At 45.5% G+C, this 22,227-nt stretch overlaps 2 protein-coding genes across 2 annotated transcripts; both read left to right on the top strand.

Moving 5' to 3' along the window:
• Positions 1–2,350: 2,350 nt before the first annotated feature.
• Positions 2,351–5,067, top strand: N7498_006834 (uncharacterized protein; the record flags this gene model as incomplete). Its single annotated transcript, XM_058453896.1, has 4 exons — positions 2,351–2,884; positions 2,940–3,650; positions 3,716–4,460; positions 4,520–5,067. The coding sequence occupies 4 exons, from the start codon at positions 2,351–2,353 to the stop codon at positions 5,065–5,067; spliced, it is 2,538 nt and encodes an 845-aa protein (XP_058306145.1).
• A 7,631-nt stretch (positions 5,068–12,698) lies between these two features.
• Positions 12,699–18,346, top strand: N7498_006833 (protein kinase subdomain-containing protein; the record flags this gene model as incomplete). Its single annotated transcript, XM_058453895.1, has 9 exons — positions 12,699–12,922; positions 12,970–13,212; positions 13,256–13,836; positions 13,893–13,927; positions 13,975–13,999; positions 14,072–14,683; positions 14,756–17,262; positions 17,321–17,668; positions 17,843–18,346. 9 exons carry the CDS (start codon positions 12,699–12,701, stop codon positions 18,344–18,346), a joined length of 5,079 nt encoding a protein of 1,692 aa, XP_058306144.1.
• Between the last annotated feature and the right edge of the window lie 3,881 nt (positions 18,347–22,227).

The raw sequence follows: 22,227 nt of genomic DNA, 5'->3' as shown, positions 1-22,227 counted from the left end.
CTTACTATTGCGCGGTATCTCTACGTTCCAACTAAGGTCACGGCTTACAGGCATATAAATCGAAGACCCAAGACCCCTATGCCCTACGTTTATTGTTCGGCGTAGGCCGCTCGGAAAACCAGAGGGCGTGCAAAAAGGGCTAGACTAATAGCACTCCGAGTGTTCAGTGGGTCCTGGTATGGCCCCCAATTTCTTAGGGTATATATTCTATCTCGGTTCCTCTACGTACTAAACCCTTGCCTAGTTCCTAGCTTATGACGTGATCTGCTAAACGATTTGAGTGACTATATCGAACGATACTCTTAACTAGCACTTGGGTTACGAGAATCAATGGTTTACAAGGCGTGACACTAGATTATCCCGAGCCTCCGACCTTTAGAGTGTTCCCGAATCTCGTGCTGTTTCGGAGAATCCAGATTATGATTACGAGGAGGAACAATCTTATATATACGAGAATCAGCCACCGCTAGACGGTGCCAGCCATAAGCTAGTATAGAATAGATATTGCGCCTCGGGAGCCCACTACGGCGACGGATTGGCTTAGGATAGAGCTTTCAAGCCTCCTAGAAACAATATCCTTAACCTTTGCACCTAGTATATCTCTAGTTGACCCTCTAAATAGCCCCAGCCTAGCCCTAGCTAACACTTCTTCTAGCCTATATAACTATATAGAGTGAGTATAGCCTTAGCTAGTTTGATTTTTATAAATCGCTACAACTTAATTTGAATTAGTTATACTAACTCGATAGGACAGTGGTCTAGAGCAACAGTTCCTACGATAACACGACTAGAACCAAAATACGTAGTAAGGGATAGAGATAGTGGCCTAGTAATATAATGAGATCTCTGCCCTCTAAAAAACCGTGGCTATATTAGAGGCAAAGATCAACGATCTATATAAAGCTAAACTAGGTAGGCCTAAGCGTTAGCCGCAGTAGGCCAAAAAGGATAAGGTCAGGAGTTAAATAAATCAAGGAGAGACTCGACGTAGAGAAGAGGGAGATCCAGACCCTCTACTTTAATAAAATGATTTCTTAGCTACTATTTTTGTATTATATATAGCTAGATCATACCCACGCCTTTAGGAATAGTGTAGTCAGTCTTAGCAGGGGCGAGCTCTATCCTTGTAGGCCCACTATATTAGTATTTAAGTATATTATAGCTAATCATACCGTCTAATTGGCCCCGTCCGTGGGAGGCATACCTCTAACATATTAGTGGCCTCGACGATCCTTCAACGAACGTCTCGTTATCACCTTGGGGGTAGGGGCTTGCCAGCCAAGAGACATAAAATGTATTTTAATATTTAATTGATACACTAATCAAGAAGGCCGCTCTTACTCTAGCCAGACTCGATCTCCCTCTCTAGATAGGCCTATATTTCGTATATTCTTAGATAGCGTCGTAGTATATAAGGTATCTCTCTAGACCTCGGCAAGGACCGGGTCCGGTCCTAAAAGTTAGGACCGGGACCGGACCATGCGGTCTTTGGTCTTTTTTCAAAGTAGTCAGGACCGCACCACGGTCCCCCGCGGTCCTTTGCGGTCCCCCGTGCGGTCCCCCGCAAATTCATAATTATGCCAAGACCTTCCTTTTCTGGCCGTATAAACCGATTATTCAGCTGCGTTTTTTACTGTTATTAAACACTGTTTTGGTATATACGCGAATACTAATAATAAATCAGGTCTACCAATTAACAAAATAGGTGAAATCACCTCGTATTTATTTTCTTGAAGCTTCGTATTAAGTTAATTACTAATGAAGTTTGAATTTCGGATCGTTGTGGTAAGTATTTTAGAATATACTTGTGAGAATGCGAAGATATATATTTTATGGTAGGAGGACACATACGTTTACAAGTGTCGTGTCTACTACTATCCCCACTATATTTCTGACGGCCGTCAGAATTAAGGCTATCTACGGCATAGAAACTGGTGATATCCCTACTAGTTTTTCTGACGGCCGTTAGAAGCTACGGCCTAGAAACTGTTGATACTCCTACTAGATTTCTGACGGCTGTCAGAAAAGAAACTAGTCAGTGCGGATTGGGTTGCTTGTGGGTTCTAATAAGTTCTGACGGTCTTTGCGGTCCTTATGCGGTCCTTATGCGGTCTTTGCGGTCTCCTGGCGGTCCCTGCGGTCTTAGACCGCAGGGATCATAGCGGGGTAGGTTTTATCAGCCAATCACGGTCTATAATTTAGTTCGTTCTATCTCAAATTATTTACCTATCACTTTCTTCAGTATTGGTACCCCCTATTATTTCTTTGTCTAGATAAAAAGAGAATTGTATGTCTTTCCTATAACTCTCAAGCCCTACTACCTACCTTCTCTTTCATATTATTTATCAATATGTCACAGAGCCACGCATCCCAATTCTCCGATAACTATCCCTCATCCATCTTTGAAGATAACCCTGTGGATGCACTCTCCTTCCTTACATCTGATGGGCCGTTTAACCTAGACGGACACGAAACACCAACCTCTACTCCAAGTGTGACTTTCACACGGCCAGTAGTACCTATCCTGATTCCAGAAACCCTTGAGCGTGTTGGGCCATGTGGCGGGAAGAAGTATATCCTTTGGACAGAGATGTTTAACGAAGATTTTGTCGCCTGGTGGTTAAAAACTGAGTACGGAAGTGCAACAAAACGAAATATCTTTGAGGGTAAACGACAGGCAGGCTCTTGGGAGCACTTCCACCAGGTTGCTACGATCTCTGATGGATCCCCTAAGGTGATGTGTAAGCAGTGTGATCATATCCTTGCTCATCCTGCCGACCGGCACCGGGGAACGTCTACTATGAATAGGCATTTCTTACAGGCCGCTACCTGTCAAAAGCGAAAGACTAAAACACATGATATCAGAAAGATGATCTCGAATGGGGTATGAATATTATCTATATAGCTCATTTTATACTAACTAAGATGATTATTTCTAGGCAAACCTTCCGTCTCGCAAAAAGGTCTTTTCACCAGGAGCTTGGATGGATAGGTTAACTACCTTTATTGTTGCTTTACGCCTACCATTTCAGCTCGTTGAGCACCCTGAATTTCGCGCCCTTATCGAAATAGCTTCGTCTGCCCCAACTATCCCTGAAATTCCTGGTGCTAGGACTATCCGTCGGCATCTTCAGGAGACAGTCAGGGAACGTCAGGATTCTCTACTGCAAACATTCCCAGAGGGCGCCAAGCTTTCTATAGCATTAGATTGCTGGACCTCCCCTTTTCGCCAGGCTTTTATGGCAGTCACAGGCTACTTTATTGACCTTGAGTGGAACTACCGTGAGATCTTACTCGGCTTTGAACCTCTACGTGGCTCCCATACAGGCGCTTATCTAAGTAGTGTACTACTTGAGTTACTTGAGAAGCACCAAATTACCAACCGCGTGCTTACGATCACTACTGATAATGCATCGAATAACGATACATTACTGACTACTCTCGAAGAGGCAGTTTCGTCTCTTGAGCTGCCTAGTCATATACCGATTATTCGTATACCATGTATTGCACATGTTATACAGCTCAGTCTCAAGGAGCTCCTTGGTCAGATGGATGCGAACCCATTGAATGATAGGGAAGAGATGGAATGGGCCGATCAGAGATATAGCGCCCGGCAAGAGAACAGACAGATTGTGCAAACCCTGAATAAAGTATATTACCTCCCTCTTTCCACTATTATCTTTCTATCTAATACTAACTATTCATTCTCCTCTAGGTTCGGAAGATTGCAGTCTATATCAATAAAAGCCCCCAGCGCCGCGAGAGCTTTATCGGACTGCAGACAAAAGAACCGAAACTTATGCCAATCCAAGATGTCCGAACACGCTGGAATTCCACATTTCTTATGCTTCGGCGCGCACGTCGGCTACAGACTACATTTAATGGATTTTGTGCACAGTTCAATCTGACGGATATGAAGATGGATAAAGATGAATGGCGACAGGTTGACTATCTACTGTCAATTACCTATCCCTTCTTTAAATTCACTTCATCTTTATCAGCTACAACTGATGTGACTATCCATAATGTGTTTGGGATCTACAATGCCTTATTTACCCACGTTGACAAGGCAAAGGCGCAGCTAGCACGAAAGAAAGTCGGGTGGAAGAAGGTAATGAAGCTGGCGCTAGAGCATGGGCGCGATAAGCTTACGGAATATTACGGCAGGACTGATGATATTCCAAATGATCTCTATGCAATTGGAACTATCTTAGGTCCCCGCAATAAGCTTGAATTCTTCTTAACACTAGAATGGGAGACACACTGGGCACCGCGGTATAAGCAGTCCCTTGAGACTTATGTCCAGCCTTACCAGCAGCGTCATATAGAGGCACAGTCAATATCAACTATCCAGTCAATGAGCAACGATATTTCTGACATTGATATCCTTCTGAGACCTACTACATCTCTCCAGTCAAGACCGACCACTTCAGATGAACTCACAAGGTATCTTGGAAGTAGTAAGTTTAATATCTCTCCCTCCTATATGATTACTTTTATTAATCTAATACTTTTCTAGGTACTGTCCAATCAACACCACTAGTATTCTGGAAGGCTCATGAGGCAGAGTATCCTATCCTCGCAAGCCTTGCCCGAGATATCCTTACAACTCCAGCTAGTGGCTCTGGGGTAGAGAGGCTTTTCAACTCTGCTCGCGATATATGCCACTATCGCCGGGGATCGTTAAGACCACAGACTATTCAAGATCTAATGATGTTTATGTGTACAACAAGATTTGATATCCAGTCGGAGCAGCTTGCGCTAGTGGATGAGTTTCTCTCCACCCAAGAGAGGCATACAAAGAAGGAGCAGGATGATGCTGAGCAAGAGACTAAGGAGTATGATCCTATCAGCGATGATGAGGAAGATCCTATAATAGACGCTTCCGTTGAAGTATCTATTGAGCGACCTAGTTTACGCGCGCTAGGGAAAAGAAGGGCTGTTGATGATCAGCTTACTGAGCCAGATGATGATGAGATCCCTTTACCTGATTTTGATATCCAGAGGCGTTCATCAGGGCGGATTCCAAAGAGATTGAGATATGATGAGGATTTTGTATATAATTAGTAGAGACAAAGGGTCATTAGAGGTTAAAATCTTGTTTATTACATAAATCATAAATCATCTACACAAGTGATTTCTGCAAAAATCCTCTTCAATTTTTTCAGTAGGCATCAGCTATGACTATTCCTTATAAAGAATGAAAGTAAAATACTGAAAAATACCTACAGATTCTACATAAAATATGCATATCACGGGGTTTTCTATGTTTGTCCTGTTTACAGGACCGCAGGACCGCACCGGACCGCATTGGTGCGGTCCTTAAAAAGTTGGGACCGTGCCGGTCCTTGAAAAGTTAGGACCGGGCCCTGCATAGTGCGGTCCGGTCCGCGGTCTGGTCCGGTCCCTTGCGGTCCTTGCCGAGGTCTATATCTCTCTCTAAGCATCTCCTTACGCGAGCTCGTTTTATGATGGAGATCTAGAGTGGGCTATATCCCCTAGGTCCGTAGCAAATTATCCGGAGTAGCCCTCGCTCTTGTCTGAGCTCGGGCGGATATCTAGCGCCTATATCCAAGATAAGGGTCCACCTAAAAGCCGTCTTCTTAATTTAGATCTAGCCATTTCGCGCATATATCTAGTCACGCTAGATAAAGTATAGCTTCACTATATCCCAATCCTCGACTACGCATTTCCTTGGAATTATAGCAGTCAAATAAGGATAACTAGAGCGTCGCTATACTTATATTCCCCGGCAAGGAGGCACTATAAGCATAGTAATGACAAGGTATCCTTAGAGCTTACAGCGTCCCCCGTTTATCTCTAAGCCTATTTAAGCGACTACCTATCCTGCTTAATGCCGAGAGATATATAGGTAATTGGCCTTTTAGGACGGTAAATTCCTGTTTCCAATTCGGGGGAAGGTGACCGCGGGAAGTGGATAACTTAGGTTTACGATGGGAAAGACTTACGCGCCACTATTGCTCTATATACGTATCACCGATCGCTGCTTTGGCCTAAGTTCGACCAAATTGCCTTTAAGAAGGTTCGTTATATATAGGAATCTCAAATTAGCGCCGCTAATCCCCAAGCTAATAGATCACTAACGGTGTCCTATATATAAGCGACCCACTAACGTCGATCGGGCGGATCGCTACTATTTTCTATAAGCAGCCGTTATTCCCGTAAGCTCTATAGTTTGGACTTATACGAAGATCCATTAAGTAACCTAATTATGCTAGCCCTATAGCCCCGCCTAGGGAAAGTCTCGAACACCCGCCAAGCTTCGACGATCCTTTCGATAACCATTCCGTCATCGCCTAGAGCTTAGGCCTTATTACCTATATAGAGCGCCAATAATAATAGACTATAATCAATATTAGGAGACCACCCTCTACCGCAAGGCTTTGACCTACTAGCCTCGATCTATAGCTCTTCTCGTTTATTTGGTACTGGTGTTTTTAGGTGGGCAAAGATCACGATAGGGTGATCCTCTCAAATGTCTCACTATCCGCCTCGGACGGTTTGGCTTAGTCGTCCTAGACGAGCACCGTGCGCAAGAGACTCCTACCGCATTAGGCATAGACTGACCTTGCGATCCACTGGATTGAAGGCTTTGTCCCCTTTCAGACGATCAATCTATAGTTTATATTATGGCCAAGACACCATTACGCATAAGATTATAGCCATAGAAAAACACCGCCTAACGAAATCTAATCGTCCTGCCCCTACGCCGTTCTCGAAACAGATATAACTTATTTTTCTTTATCCTATAGCGTATCGATCCGTTCCTCTCGTCGGGCCGGCTCGAATCTCGGCTAACCTACATAAATCTAGGTCTCCCTAGCCCCCGTTAGAGCTATAGTATACTATATCACATCCCTAGGGACAATTATCTCGTCGTTATCTCCTAAGCGTAGTTTCTTGGCCTTAGTATAAACGTAAATAAGCGTGCAGTCTATTTAAGATTATGGCTAATATATAGGAGGGGTGAATCATATATAGGACGCTACACGCTGCACGAAGTGGGGCATACGGTAGTAGAGACATAACTAGTCAAACTCTATCATTAATAGCTTTTATAACTAGCTTATTCCGTCAATCGACGATCATCCATAGAGATCATTTCTTTACCCCAGTTCTAAGATATATAAGTCATTAACGCTATGTTCATTCCGATGTAGGCAGCTTTAACGACTAAGCTAGCCAATCTAGACTAGGAAGTTTACACAACGGTGATCTATCTACGGAAATTAAGTTTTTTTTTCCCCGAGCGTCTTCGCTAGAAGCCAAGGCTCAAGGTAATCTCAATTCACTAGTCGGAGGGGATATACTCTAATTCTATCTAGTAGTAGTCGTTAGTTATATTAAGAGACATACTATTGCCGATACTAGACCGATAGCCGCTAAGCGTATAATATAAAAGAAAAGAAGATTAGATTAATATAGATCTCGCAAAATACTATCTAGCTTCGACGATATCACCCCTTAGGATATTTCTTCGTACGTATTAAAGTCTAGTAGCGCTAGAGCTTCGGATATAGACAGTATCGATGCTATATCATCCGCAACGACGTTATTGTCGAGTATATTAAACTACTCGGGCTATACCTAAGGGCTCTATAGAACATTAGAAGGGGGCATATCTTTAGTTATATAAATATTCTCGACCTCGCTTATAGACTTACCCTTTTTCGATCTAATTACCCTTGTCACGGATGAAGAGAGCTTACTTAACTTATCTAAAGTATTTTCGTATTCGTCCCGTCGCATATAGATCGCCTAGTCTAGTGTTAACTCGTTAAAGCGCTTCTATAGATCTAGATTCTCCTATTTTAGCTAGCGGACCTCTTCCTTAGCTACCTATAGGTCTAAATTGAGCTTTCGTGATTATCCATTGAGCCTAGTTCTCTCGACGCCAAACTACCATATAGTCTCAGCGGCTACCTAACGTTACCTATTAAGCTACGCGACTAGTTACGCGCGATCTCTATTGGCCCTCTTAAAGATAACTCTGCAATTAGCATAATTGGGATCGTCTCTAGCGCTTTCCTACGCTTTATTTTCTAGGATACCCTTCAGTAGTGCCTACTAATAATAGATCTAAAGATTAGCGAGGCTCTTAGATAATCTCTATATCGTGACAATAGCATATTAGTGGTTGCCACCAAATGCCCTAGTTAGAGGGACGAAGTGAATTACTAGCGCTCGTGGGATAAGGCTAACCTACTTAGGCAATAGATACTCTAGCCTATATTCTTAGGGCCGCTTAGAGGGGAGGGGCTCTAGCCTAGGTTCGAGAGAGCGTGGCGTCCCTCGGTATATCTTTTGGGCATAAAAAGATACAATTAAGTTCAAGTAAGATGTAGCAGCTAGTAAACGATATTAAGGAAGCTACTATTCGAAAATGCTTTCGGGCATAGAAAATCTAGGGACTAAACTAATCTTTATAGTGAAAAGAAGCGACCAGTCTATTAATCCGCGCAATAGTGGGGTCTAGTCCGTGAGGGCATGAATTTAGGGACTAAATTAAATAGATATTGATGATCCTACCTAATCCTAGAAATTTTCGGACTTACCCACTAAGCCTTCCTCGAACAGTCAAGCTATACTAGGTCAAATAGACGGTACTAATTAGCCGTTAGCTTTTTATGACCATTGGAATCGACCGAGTTCTAGCCTAGAGGCTCATACTCTAAGTAGGGGCCTAAGTCCGCTGAATTTACACAGTCTATACTATATACTAGAGGTAAAGATATATATCATTTTTCTAAACGAACAAGACTGCTTAGTTCTTAGGGGGCCAGAGAATCCGCACTTCCCTAAGTAGATCGTAGCTTAGACAACTAGTAGGATCTAGGTCGACTCCATAGTGGAAAATACATCTTCTATATACTTATAGGTCCGGCCTACCCACTGACAAGTCGTTCCAAGGGCAAGTCCGTCTTTTCCACGCCAAGGCGCAGTTTCTGGCTAAATAAACACACTCTAACACTTCAAAAAAATCAATATTAGGCGGATAATAGAATCTGCAAGCTCTGAAACGAATCAGTTGAATCGGAGCAATTGGATTTAAGTAATTAGATTTGAGCAATTGGATTTAAGCAATTGGATCTAAGCAATTAGATCTAAGCAATTAGATCTAAGCAATTGGATCTGAGCAATTGGATCTGAGCAATTAGATCTAAGCAATTGGATTTGAGTAATTGGATCTAAACAAATTCAATATAGGCAATTCAATATGAGCAATTGGAGTTGCTCCCCAAAAACGCAAGAACACATAGTTTGGATTCATCTAGACGACGCGATAGTTACACCGAGTTTGCGAAAGAGTCAATTTGTTCATTAATGTCCCTCTCCGCAGCTACAGTGATTCTCGAAATCGCCTTGACCAACATTCACTGAGAAACTCTTTCTTAGCCCCACCGCCAAGGCCTTAGCGCAGATCATTTATTGAGCGGCTCACATGAAATTGAGGGCGTAGTAAAATGCACTGCGTATGTTACATTACCACATGACGGAAGATTACACTATGCGTACGAAAAGAAGCTCATGGAATTCCATGGAAACCTATGGTGGATCAGTGCAAATCATGTGGGGAGACGTCACCTGGCGCCAAGTAACTTGATCTCCAGGGGGAATGCTCCTTTCTTCTTCCTCCTGTGCAGCGTGTGCCTGTAATCACCTATGAGGGAGTCTCTTTGGCTTAGAGAACCTCACGAGCGATACCATCGGCAAACGACCGTTCCGGCCAGTTGTCGATTGTTTGCAGGCGAACACTACCTCAACGGCCGGTGATGCCGTAAGCCTTAACTAATAATCACTCACCCCTAGTCTATCGTTACAGCAAGCCCAGGAAAATGAGGCCTAGTTCACTCGTTAGCCATGATGATTACGACGTTCAACAAAGCATGGCGCTTGACCCTTGGGACAATACATCACAATATGCACCAACACCTAGCAACTTCTGTTGGTCACCCGCCTCCCCTTCCGATAAAAGCTGCGCCAACGTAGATCCTATGCCCGCGATCGATTACGCCTCTCAACAACAAACTGCTTCGCAAAAGAATAGTCTTCCGTTACTCCAGTTCGGTGATTAGGAGGAAGGTCGAACATATGACGAGGATCCACTGGCTTGTATCCACTACTTGATCGAGTGGAAAGTCACTCTCAATAACAGGACAGTGGCGAAAGATACAGAACAAGATCTGGTTCTAGCCCCTCGATTTCACTGGAGACTCTTTTTGCAACCAAAGCTAAAGGAGCTACTTATACGAAAATATCCACACCAAAAACTTGAATCGGATAACACGTCTGTTGTCGTATCCGCCACTCGGCAGAAGGGCCTCACTCTAAGGTTTGATGGAATAGACATTGATTGGACCTCTATAGAAAAACAGCTTTCGGACTGGGGAGACCTCTTTCTTGCTAGCAACCAACTGAGACTAGTCATCTCATTCAATTACATGGAGAACTCTTCGAGCTCAAACGGAAGTGGCAGGACGACTGATAAACGAGGCACTTCGTCTGCTATCCAGCGGATGCTTCAGGAGCGAGATCGACAGATCTATGCTAAGGAAGCAGCTTCCGGAGAGCCGCCTGCCTAGAAAGAGGTATATGCTTTAATGCGTTGTCCTGGGTCCTGTGAACTAGGTCCGCACTGCTGGCAGGATCCCTATGGAAAGAAGCACTACAAGCTCTATCGCGACCAGCTGGAGAGTTTGGTTAAATACGTGCAGAGCGGTGGGATTTTACAGTCACATAAAGATGTGCCTGGTAGGATTCGCGAGCAAATCTATAGAGCAGAGCGACAACGGCTTGATAGACCGCGGTCTAATAATCGGTCTACCAGCGAGACAAGCTACCCTCCCATTACTATCACAAATGTGCTTCCAACACAAGCCCCACAAGCAGCCGGGTCATCAACACCCCCATTTCCAGAGAATGCCACAGCTTCTTCAACCGACGTTCCTACCCTTTATATTTCAGGCCTTCTTGACGTTGCTGTGAGAGAATACAATACGTGGCAACAGTCACGCCTAAGTGACGAGGTATTGAAAGCCGAGGTCAGAACGGCATGCGAGGTAGCCCTCGATGATGGACTAGACCTAGCGCAGATTGATGAGGACAAAGACCCGAATTACTTCACAGCGCGAGGTGTTAAATGGGGTATTGCCCGGCGTTTTGTCAAGGACATTAGGTTCTGGGCTGAAAATATAATGGTTGAGACTGAGAGAGGGATCTTTTAAAGCGAGGTTTTTGTTATACTGCATTAATCTGTTTCAAGCATCTTTACAATTTGAGACACATCCACGCAACTAGACGAGCGAATCAGATTTCTTCGATCATTAGACCTGCATTTCGAAAATGACCCTCCGCACTCGATGCCCTGGACCCAATCACGTCCACACACCACTCAAGAAAGGCATCGAAACCTTGTGCTGGGTTCGCTTTATACTCATTCCATTTTCGCTTAATGAACTGCTTTAGCTCGGAGAAGAACTCCTCGATAGGGTTCAAATCCGGAGAATAAGGCGGGAGATATATAAGTTCGACACCGGCATCTAAGCACATCTGCTCAATTTTCACCGTTCGATGAAAAGAAGCGTTATCCATTACGAGAACAGACTTTGGCGATGGCCATCGATTGCAGTGTTGAAGAAGTTGCTCGATGAAATTCTCGAAAACATCGGCATCGGTAGAGCCTTGAAATACCCGTCGTAGGACAATTCCATCCTAAGCATACGCAGGTAGTATCTGATAGCGTTTATCTCGGTGAAACTTGGAGATCTGGACCGGTGTTACACCGAGAGGGGACCAGCCTGTTCGTCGAAACCCAGCCCGTTTATCACAACCTAACTCATCCACGAAGACCAGATGGAATGACCGAAAGGTAGATAGGTTGTGGAGGTAGAAGTTCCGTAAATCTGCGTTTCGTTCATTCGCAATTTGTCGAGCTGCTTTCTTAGACCAACCCACTGAAGCCAGCGCTCTGCTGATGCTTTGAATCGTGACACGCTTTCCAAATTCGTCCCAGAGAAAGAGGGCCATCTCATCTTGGTATAAAGTCGGTTTTTCCATCAAATGTTCACAAAGAGCCTCCAGCATAGGCGGCGTGATACTCCGTGGTCGTCCAACGCCATTCCGCGGGGCTCTAACGTTGCCGAATACTTGCAAGTTCGAGCGAATATGGAGTATCGATTGTTTGCTACAGCCCGCAGCAATGGCCATCTGAGATGTCGTTAGCGAGTTACTCTGGATCATATGGTGGATGAGCTCGAGTAGTGGCGGCTTTAAGTTCGGTGCCATCTTGCTTGTTGCAACGTAGGCGAATCATCATCTACTGTTGCTACGTGGATTCTTGGAACGAGATCGGGAGATCATCGCGGGCCGACCATAGACCCAATGACATCTCAGCACGGTTCCGTAACATTCTTTGTCATGTGATTAATGCCTAATTGCCCCTCATTGCAGCCTGAAATGACCAGGGCCCACTGTTGACGCAGCCAATAGTGAGTAGCGGGATCTCCTGAGCTGAGGTACTATTTTTAGTGTTGGCAAAAGCGTAGATCGCTGGAGCGAAGCTGAGTCCACTCAGGGTGGCCTGTGTTCTGAACGCTGCGACTGTTCAATGCAGTATTGCTTTGCGAATGAAAGAAACAAAGTTGAGTGTAAGAGCAACGTCGAATGCTGCAACCATCATGGAGCAAGAAAGCACGATCAAGCACGGCGGCGAGCCGAACCCAGTCGACTCTGCTGGCCTATGCCTGCTGTCCCTGGATGGCGGCGGCGTGCGAGGCCTCTCATCACTCTACATACTGAAGAGCATCATGGACCGGCTAAACCATGTGCGGGGGCAGAACAAGCTCCCTCAGGTGAAGCCGTGCGAAGTGTTCGACCTTATCGGGGGCACGAGCACTGGTGGGTGAGTGGACTTGTCATCTTTGATGCGACGCGCTAACTGCCAGCAAGCCTTATGGCGATCATGCTCGGCCGGCTCGAGATGGATGTCGATGAATGCATTGGCGCATACAGCGATCTTGCAACCGCAGTGTTCGGCGAGAGGCTGAGGTCAATCCCTGTCAACTTTAAGGGTGATATCACAGCCCGGTTCGACTCAGCGAAGCTAGAGGGAGCTATCGCAAAGGTGGTCGAGAATAGCGGTGCATCCAAGCAGGACCTGTTTAATGACGGCACCGAACGTGGATGCAGAACGTAAGTGCATTTCTTATCGGGTTGATATGTCTAACACAGCCAGCTTCGTTTGCACCGCCGACCGCCACACCAAGGACATTGTCCGCCTCCGAAGCTATAGCCTCCGTCACGAGCCAAATATCTACGCGACGATATGCCAAGCTGCCCTCGCAACATCTGCCACCACAACCTTCTTCGAACCCGTCAGCATCGGAGACCGCTCGTTTGCCGATGGCGGACTAGGCGCGAACAATCCAGTGGACGAAGTGGAGGGCGAGGCGTCGAATATATGGTGCTCTGAGACAGGAGACCTAAAGCCGCTGGTCAAGTGCTTCATCTCGATTGGAACAGGGAATCCAGGCAAGAAGCCGTTCGACGACCGTATGCTGAAGTCCCTTGGGCAGACCGTGGTGCAGATTGCAACCGAGACGGAGAACACGGAGAGGAAATTCATCGCGAGATGGGCAAGGCATTTCGGCGAGAAGCGGTACTTCCGGTTTAATGTCGAGCAGGGGCTACAAGAGATTGGGCTTGAGGAATACAAGAAGAAGGGAGCGATGGAGGCGGCGACGGAGGGCTACCTCATGCATACCGCACAGAAGTTCCGGGTGCGGGACTGCATTCAGAAGATGAGTCTCAAAGAGAGTGTGTATCTCGAGGACTTTGCATGGCGAATAAAAACATTAAACTGATGTTTTCAGACAAGACCGGACCAGATTTTGCCACTGTTATACAGGTATGTGCATTACTGCCGGCCAGCCTGTTCCATACTAAAATGTACAGGAATATACCATTCGATGGCAGTCAGGTACGAAGACCGTGAGCTGGTCATGCTGTTGCTAATTCCTCGAATTCATCGCTAAATGGTCTTTATATATAGTTCAACGCTTTGCTGTGCCATTCGACCTTACCGCTGTGCCAGTGATTGAAAATTTCTTTGGACGGCAAGACGAACTAGACAATCTATGGCAGTATTTGCAGCCCACAAATTCCCAGTCACGAAAAGTTGCGATCCTTCATGGTCTTGGAGGGATAGGAAAGACGCAGCTAGCGATTCGCTTCGCACGAGACCACAAGCACGATTTCACTGCCATCTTTTGGCTGAGTGGCAACGATCGAGGCACGCTCTTGCAATCTTTGAGTTCTATCTTACCCCGATTACCAAGACAGTCTCAGAATGAGGCAATCAATGACGAGGAAGTGGAGCAACGAGCTAGGCATGTGCTACGATGGCTCGCAATAGAGGGAAACTCACGCTGGCTAATCATTTTTGACAACATCGAACAATACTCTTTCGTCAATAGTGCTGCTGGTGATGCATATGATATTGGAGAATTCTTCCCCGCGGCCGATCATGGTTCCATTCTCATTACCTCTCGGCTCCAAAGGTTGACTGAACTAGGGAAATCTTTTCCAGTCAACAGACTCGAATCTGATGATGCAATTAAACTACTCTTGCAAAGTAGCCGTGTATCAGCAAAGAATACCATCAGTAGGTCTGAGAGCAATCCAGGTACTTCACCCCTAAATACGTAGATCTTATTCATGATACTAACGCAAGTAGATACCCTGGCTCTTGCTAGTCGACTAGATGGTCTTCCATTGGCAATAGTAATCGCTGGGGCCTTCATGCGCGAAACTGGAGCTAGCACCACTGAGTTCTTGCAGTACTACCAAGAATCTTGGTTCGACCTACAGCTACAATCAAATCCTGAGCGCCAGTATCAACGTAACATGCTACAAACGTGGATGATCTCATATCGTGAGATCAGGAAGCGGGACCCACAGGCAGCGGACTTGCTGCTTTTTCTTGCTCACTTCGACAATCGAGATATCTGGTATGAATTGATAAAAAGCAGCCACCACAGCTCAAGTGTTCCTGTTTGGCTTGAAAAGACTATATCAAGCGGTCTGGCGTTCAAATCCGTTGTCCGGACTCTCATCGGGTTCTCTCTTCTTGAGACTAAGGAACAAGACGGAGGATACGCTATGCACCCAGTGGTACAAGACTGGTGCATCCACCTTGCCAATACAGACAGAAGTGCGGATTTAATCCAGCTCGACCAACTGGCACTGATATCTGTTGGATACACTGTCCCGAGTTCAAGTGACAGAAATTATTCTAGGCTTCAGCAACGGCTTATTCCGCACGCGAATTATGTACGTTATAGGGATTGGCCGGATGACAACATTGATACTGCGGTATGGAGAGCATTCGATGGTTTGGGGAATCTTTACTCTGATCAGGGGAAGCCAAAGGAGGCGGAGGAGATGTACCGGCGAGCACTGGCAGGCAGTGAGAAGGCTCTCGGTCCAGATCATACGTCCACTCTCGACACCGTCAACAACCTTGGTCTTCTCTACCAAGATCAGGGGAAGCCAAAGGAGGCGGAGGAGATGTATCGGCGAGCACTGGCAGGGTACGAGAAGGCCCTCGGTCCAGATCATACGTCCACTCTTATGACAGTCAACAACCTTGGTCTTCTCTACAAAGATCAGGGGAAGCCAAAGGAGGCGGAGGAGATGTATCGGCGAGCACTGGCAGGGTACGAGAAGGCCCTCGGTCCAGATCATACGTCCACTCTCATAACAGTCAACAACCTTGGTCTTCTCTACCAAGATCAGGGGAAGCTGAAGGAGGCAGAGCAGATGTATCGGCGAGCACTGGCAGGGTACGAGAAGGCCCTCGGTCCAGATCATACGTCCACTCTTATGACAGTCAACAACCTTGGTCTTCTCTACAAAGATCAGGGGAAGCCAAAGGAGGCGGAGGAGATGTATCGGCGAGCACTGGCAGGGTACGAGAAGGCCCTCGGTCCAGATCATACGTCCACTCTCATAACAGTCAACAACCTTGGTCTTCTCTACAAGGACCAGGGGAATCTGCAAGTGGCGGAGCAGATGTATCGGCGAGCGCTGGCAGGGTACGAGAAGGCCCTCGGTCCAGATTATACGTCCACTCTCATGACAATCAACATCCTTGGAAGTCTCTACAAGGACCAGGGGAAGCTGCAAGAGGCAGAAGAGATGTACCAGCGAGCACTGGTCTTGCACAATAAGCTATATCCACCCGGCTTCAGAGATTTTGAGGATTTGGGGGATTCCGATGTATCCCTTGAGAATGACTCAGTCTTTTCTGCGCCTATTTCCCTTCCCAGCACCAGGTCGTTGGAATCTGGCAGAGGGGAAATAAATTCGTTGCTCATCCAGGAGTTTGCAACTCTGCTACTTGAAAATTCCATTCTCCCCTCGTTCATTTCAGTTGGCATATCAAAACAGCAAATTGGGTTTGAAAGGATGCGAAACAACTTTCGGAGATTGCTCAAAGACTTTGCGAATAATCTTAAAGCAGAGATTCACAGCGAACTGCATCGAGAACTCAGGAGCTTTGTAAGCTCCTATTCAGACCTGATCACACGCAAGCTCTTTGCCATGTCGCCCATCGCCGAAAAGCCGAACATCAAACATAGTCTCGCATCAATTAAAAAACGTCCATTCCATGAAAGAAAAGTGGAAGATTATCTTGAAAAACTACATAGTGGTCTCCATGCTTCCAGGTCAGAAGAGTTTGACGTCCTTTCTGATGTGAAGGAATCACACGAAGGAATGGAAGCATTCGATCTCGATGAGGAAAGTGACCAAGGCTCTGTGGCCGAGGAAGCTGGCGAAGATGAGCCCTATGAGGGATCTTTGCAACATTTGGATCAGATGAAGCACTTCGTTTTGGAAAGCGCCGCCTACCGAATTCTTCTTTGTCGTCTTGAAGAATTTGTTCAGCCCTCGCTGTACTCTCGGCTTCGAGATCTGGTGACAAGGTGGTCCTTTCCAGAAAGTAAGAACCATGACGATGTTGCTCGGTATAAGCTGCGGAACCTTGTCACAGATTTGCAGCACGTGGATCCCCACGAGATTCGATTTGATTGTGATCACGATAGTTCTCCATTTGTTAAGTTCATCAGCCACTACCAACATATGCTTGAGCGCTGGACCGGAGAGTGTTGGGATTGGTGGCCATTGCCTCATTGTCTGAGACCACTAGGAGGATCAGAGACAAGGTTACGGTGGAGATGTGTGAGTATTCATTTACTTCCAGCCCTACACTATATCCAGGCCCTGATTGGTGATACAGGTATGTGGTGAAGAGCGATGGGCAGAAGTACCAAACGCCTTTGTCAAACGCCTCCAGTCCATAATCAAAAGTCTTCCCATAGACACCACGGCAAACCAAAATACTCGGCCTCCTCCAGGGACATACAATACCTCCAGCTCAACCTCTCGCAGCGCCCCGAACAATAGTCAGATTCCCACGCAGCCTTCACATCCGCATCATGGAAGCCAGCAACCAGACGACTCATCCCCTGATCCTTCACTTCATTATCAACACTCTGGACTCAAAGCCAATACCTTTGAAGTGAACAAACACCGTGTCCTCTTCCTCGCGAAACAGGGTGAAGATTACGGACTCGCACAGATCTGCGTGAGTAATATGAATTCACATGACTTTTTCAACACACTGAAAGAAGAGTATTTTCGCCTGAGAGGTGTACTGCGGGCCCGGTTCAGTGTTTGGAGGTTCTCACATTGTGACTTTTACAAGGTGAATGCCCCTGTATACTACTCCAATGATTTTGGTTGACAATACAAATCACAGTTTGAGAAGTTCGATGACCACGAGTTCGCGCCCAAAAAAAGAGATGCATTCCCTGACGATGCCAACGCTGATTACGAGTATCAGCCAAGGCCGATGGAAAACATCCCCCCAGTCTCCGAGCATGAATTCACGAAACGTTTCTATGCTTGTCACAACCCACGTCCATTACTTCACTTGCACCACAAGTGTAAAAGGTTGGGGGCTCACTCGGATGACATTTTGAAGTTCCTTCCAAAGAAAAGGACCGAATTTGAAGAAGCGGGCGACAAGCGAGAAGACTTCTGGGGAATCTATGCTCGCGAAATCATCAGTCTACGTTGGATTATCTTTTACAATTTTGTCTGTGTTTTACCTTTGCTAGCCTTTTTCGTGGCATGGATTATACTTCAGGGGCATGGTACGGATTTGCAAAACCCATCGATCCCAATTTCCATAATGGTTTCCATGCTTTCTCTCTTTTGGAGTGTATTTCTCAGCAGTTTGCAGTTTGGAAAGTCGCACTAAAGCGGGCATGTTGTTTTAATTACTTCATATGATTTGCAATATTGGCTACTTTATTTAGGGAAGGTCCAGCTAATTCAAGAGCACTGTACTGCGCTGTCGGGCCGCCCGAATGCGAGGAGCTCTGGGGTCGATTTCGAAAACAGTTTCCCCTCTGGACACACACTGTCTGTTTCTCGGCCCGTATCCGACACGCGCTTAACCCTTATTAGGTTAGGTAGTAAACTATCATCCACTGATAGATTATTATTAACTACACCTTAGCTATTTTAGGTTTAGACCTGTTCCGGGTATGGGCCGAGCAACAGTGTGTGTCCCCAGGGGGAAACTGTTTTCGAAATCGACTGTATCGTCAAACTAGAACCAGATCTCGTTCTGTCTTTCACCACCTGTTGTGAAGGGTCACCTTCCCCTCATCAAGGAGTGGATACAAGCCGATGTGTCTTCGTCATATGTCCGACTTTCTTGCCAATCACTGAGCTGGAACAATGGAAGACTATTCTTTGTGAGGCAGTTTGTTGTGGGAAGGCGTAATCGATAACGGCTGTTGGGTCGACGTTTGTGCAGTCTATGTTGGACAGGGAGGCGTAGGAACGACGGAAATTGCCAGGGTTTGGTGCATATTGCCATCGTTATGCTTTATTCAACGTCGTGACTGTCGTAGTTAACGAGAGAATTGGCCCTCATGATTCTTGGCCTACAGTAGTGACAGACTTGGGCAGGGCGAGTATTGGTGAGGTTTGCACCATTAACAGACGTAGAGGGTGTTGTCCGTCTGCAAACAACCGAAAACTGGTCGAAGGGTTCGTTTGCTGATGGCTTCATTAATTGTGAGTTCCTCTAAGCTAAAAGAGACAGCATCACAAGTGATGACCAGCACGCGCCAACCAGGATAAGGTGAATCGAAGTGACGCAGTGGATCAAGAAGTTACAGTACTAGATTCCCTCCTCACTTGACCTCCTGGGATTCGCTAAAGGTTCCAAGCAATTCTACGGAAATCTTGTACCTATTATGTAATATTACATGGCGACGTTAAAATACAGAGAGTGTCTTACGGTATCCCTCAATTTAATGCGGTCTGCTCAATAGATAATCTGCACTAATGCCTTGACGGTGGGGCCAGGAAAGAGTTTCTCAGTGTATGTTGGTCAAGGCGATTTCGAGAATGACTGTATGCAACAAGCATACACTTTCTTGGTGTTTTGCTCGTGGGCAGCTATTGCTATCGAGAACCAGTAGGGAATTCATGGCTTCGGGCCGCAGGTTCCTATTGGCTTCAACTGAATTCTTGTCGACGTGAACTGCTCATTCCGGCTGCCTTCTATTGTCATGAAGCCGACTTGTACGAGGTCGAATTGAAGGGAATAGTGAGCATAGGGCGAATTGGAATGGGAAATATGAAGTTGGGGTCCGTGTAAATGGTCTCTCTCGGCCGCCCTAGTTTTTCCTATAAAAGCCCAGCCTTTCGCGGTGGTTTATAGGCTAGGATTCAGAACACTTTCTGTCCTCCCCTGCTCGGACATGAGAAACCCGGGTGTTATAGTGCCTCCGCGTGGCCTTGTAACGTTAGATCTCCCCTGCTCGGATATAAGAAACCCGGGTGTTATAGTGCCCCCGCGTGGCCTTGTAACGTTAGATCTCCCCTGCTCGGACATAAGAAACCTAGGTGTTGTAGTGCCCCCGCGTGGCCTTGTAACGTTAGATCTCCCCTACTCGGATATGAGAAACCCGGGTGTTATAGTGCCTCCGCGTGGCCTTGTAACGTTAGATCTCCCCTGCTCGGATATAAGAAACCCGGGTGTTATAGTGCCCCCGCGTGGCCTTGTAACGTTAGATCTCCCCTGCTCGGACATAAGAAACCTAGGTGTTGTAGTGCCCCCGCGTGGCCTTGTAACGTTAGATCTCCCCTACTCGGATATAAGAAACCTGGGTGTTATAGTGCCTCCGCGTGGCCTTGTAACGTTAGATCTCCCCTGCTTGGGCGTGAGAAACCTGGGTGTTGTAGTGCCCCCGCGTGGCCTTGTAACGTTAGATCTCCCCTGCTCGGATATAAGAAACCTAGGTGTTGTAGTGCCTCCGCGTGGCCTTGTAACGTTAGATCTCCCCTACTCGGGCGTAAGAAACCTGGGTGTTGTAGTGCCCCCGCGTGGCTTTGTAACGTTAGCTCCCTCTAGCGAAAAGTTAGACACCTCTTCGTGGTGCTAGAGACTAGTACTCAAACGACCGTTTCGAGGAAGCTAAGATCTACATTTGACTTTTGTACTTTAAGTGCTTATAAGACTTTATACCATTTCCAAACTCGCAACTATATATAAATATCCAATATAGGTAAAACGGCTAGTCGCTAGTTATTAGACATTGACATGGGACTCCCATGGGACTAAGGTCCGTCCCAAGTCCCACCCATGGGAATACCCATTTGGGTATGCTAAGGGAATACCCACCCATGGGAATACCCATGGGTCCCATGGGTACCCATAGACACCTGATTATGCCTGAATTCGCCTGAATTCGCCTGAATTTTGTGCATAAGATCACTGACTAATCTTTGTTATTTACGTCTGTTTCGGTTGGAACAAGTAATATCACTACTTTTTAACCTACCTACTAGGTAATTATAAGAAATAAAGTTGTTTATATATATAAAAGGGTCCGTTTCATCGGTCGCATTAATGTTTTAGGCCTATCGAAGTAAAGGTAAAAAAGCGGTGGTAGAAATTATGGTTTGTCCTCTAAGATATATATTTATTATATACAACCAACCACTCTGCTATTATTTCCTTTGATTTTATTATATTATAATACTAGGTTATTATGGCTTATTTTACTAGTTAATTTAATTACTATAGCTTCTTTTATATATATTTATCTTGCAAACACCTAATTACTAGTGTAGGGTGTGTGGTTGAGAGAAAAAGGTCAGAGTTAAGAGCAAAAGTTAAGAAATTTCTAGGGGGCATAGCTCTTACTGAATTCTATGGGACTATAGGACTCCCATAGGACTACCCACATAAATATAGAGAGTTAGGCCAATAGGATAGGCTAGGTAGACCCACCCAGTACTGATTGGCTTATAAAGAACTAATAATATTAGGCTACGTGCTTAAAGCCCTTAATATACCTTACCTTCTATCTAAGCTTTTTCTCTTTACCTTGGTCTTAGTTTCTCTTCACTTTCGCTAGTATGGCACACCTCTCGGACCCTATAAGCCAATCTATATATAGCGATAGTATTGATCCTATCCTTCTATCTGATTCTTTCTCTTTTGAACCAAACGAACTAACTAAAAGCTAAACAACTAAGCTTACACCACCACCACTACTACCACCCTCTATTCAACGTGTTAGAGACCGGACGAAACAGTGGGCACTTTAGACGGAAATGACTAAGACTGAATTTATTGAATAGTGGCTTACCACTCTATATAGGATAAAACCCGAAGCAAAATATATCCATTGGGATAGAAAGGGCCATCAATCTAATATATAGACGCATTTTGACTAAGTTGTATATATTAATATAGGAAAACTAATGGTTGCTTGCAAAAGGTGTGGTATAATAATAAAGTATCTAGTAAAAGATAGGACATCTAGGATGCGACGACATCTAAAAAATGGTGCCTGTTAGATAAAAAGCAAGCAAACAAGTATTAAGCACTTAATACAGAAAGTGGTATGTTTACTAAAAAGTAAGAGAAAAGTGAGAGCAAAATAAGAGAAAACTAACCTATTATTCTCTTACTAGGCAGTCAACTCCAATCTATCCCAACCTTGGTCTAAAGAGCTCTAGCAGCAACAGCTTTTAACCACTATCACTAGCCTACGCCTACCCTTCTAAATCATCGAGAGCGAGCACTTCTAGAAGCTTCTACGCCTAACTTAG

Source organism: Penicillium cinerascens (assembly GCF_028974065.1).
Source record: "Penicillium cinerascens strain IBT 15544 chromosome Unknown contig_9_segment0_segment0, whole genome shotgun sequence".
In the NCBI taxonomy this organism is placed as follows: Eukaryota; Fungi; Ascomycota; class Eurotiomycetes; order Eurotiales; family Aspergillaceae; genus Penicillium; species Penicillium cinerascens.
Note: the sequence above shows the minus strand (reverse complement) of the source record. Positions and strands in the feature narration are given on the sequence as shown.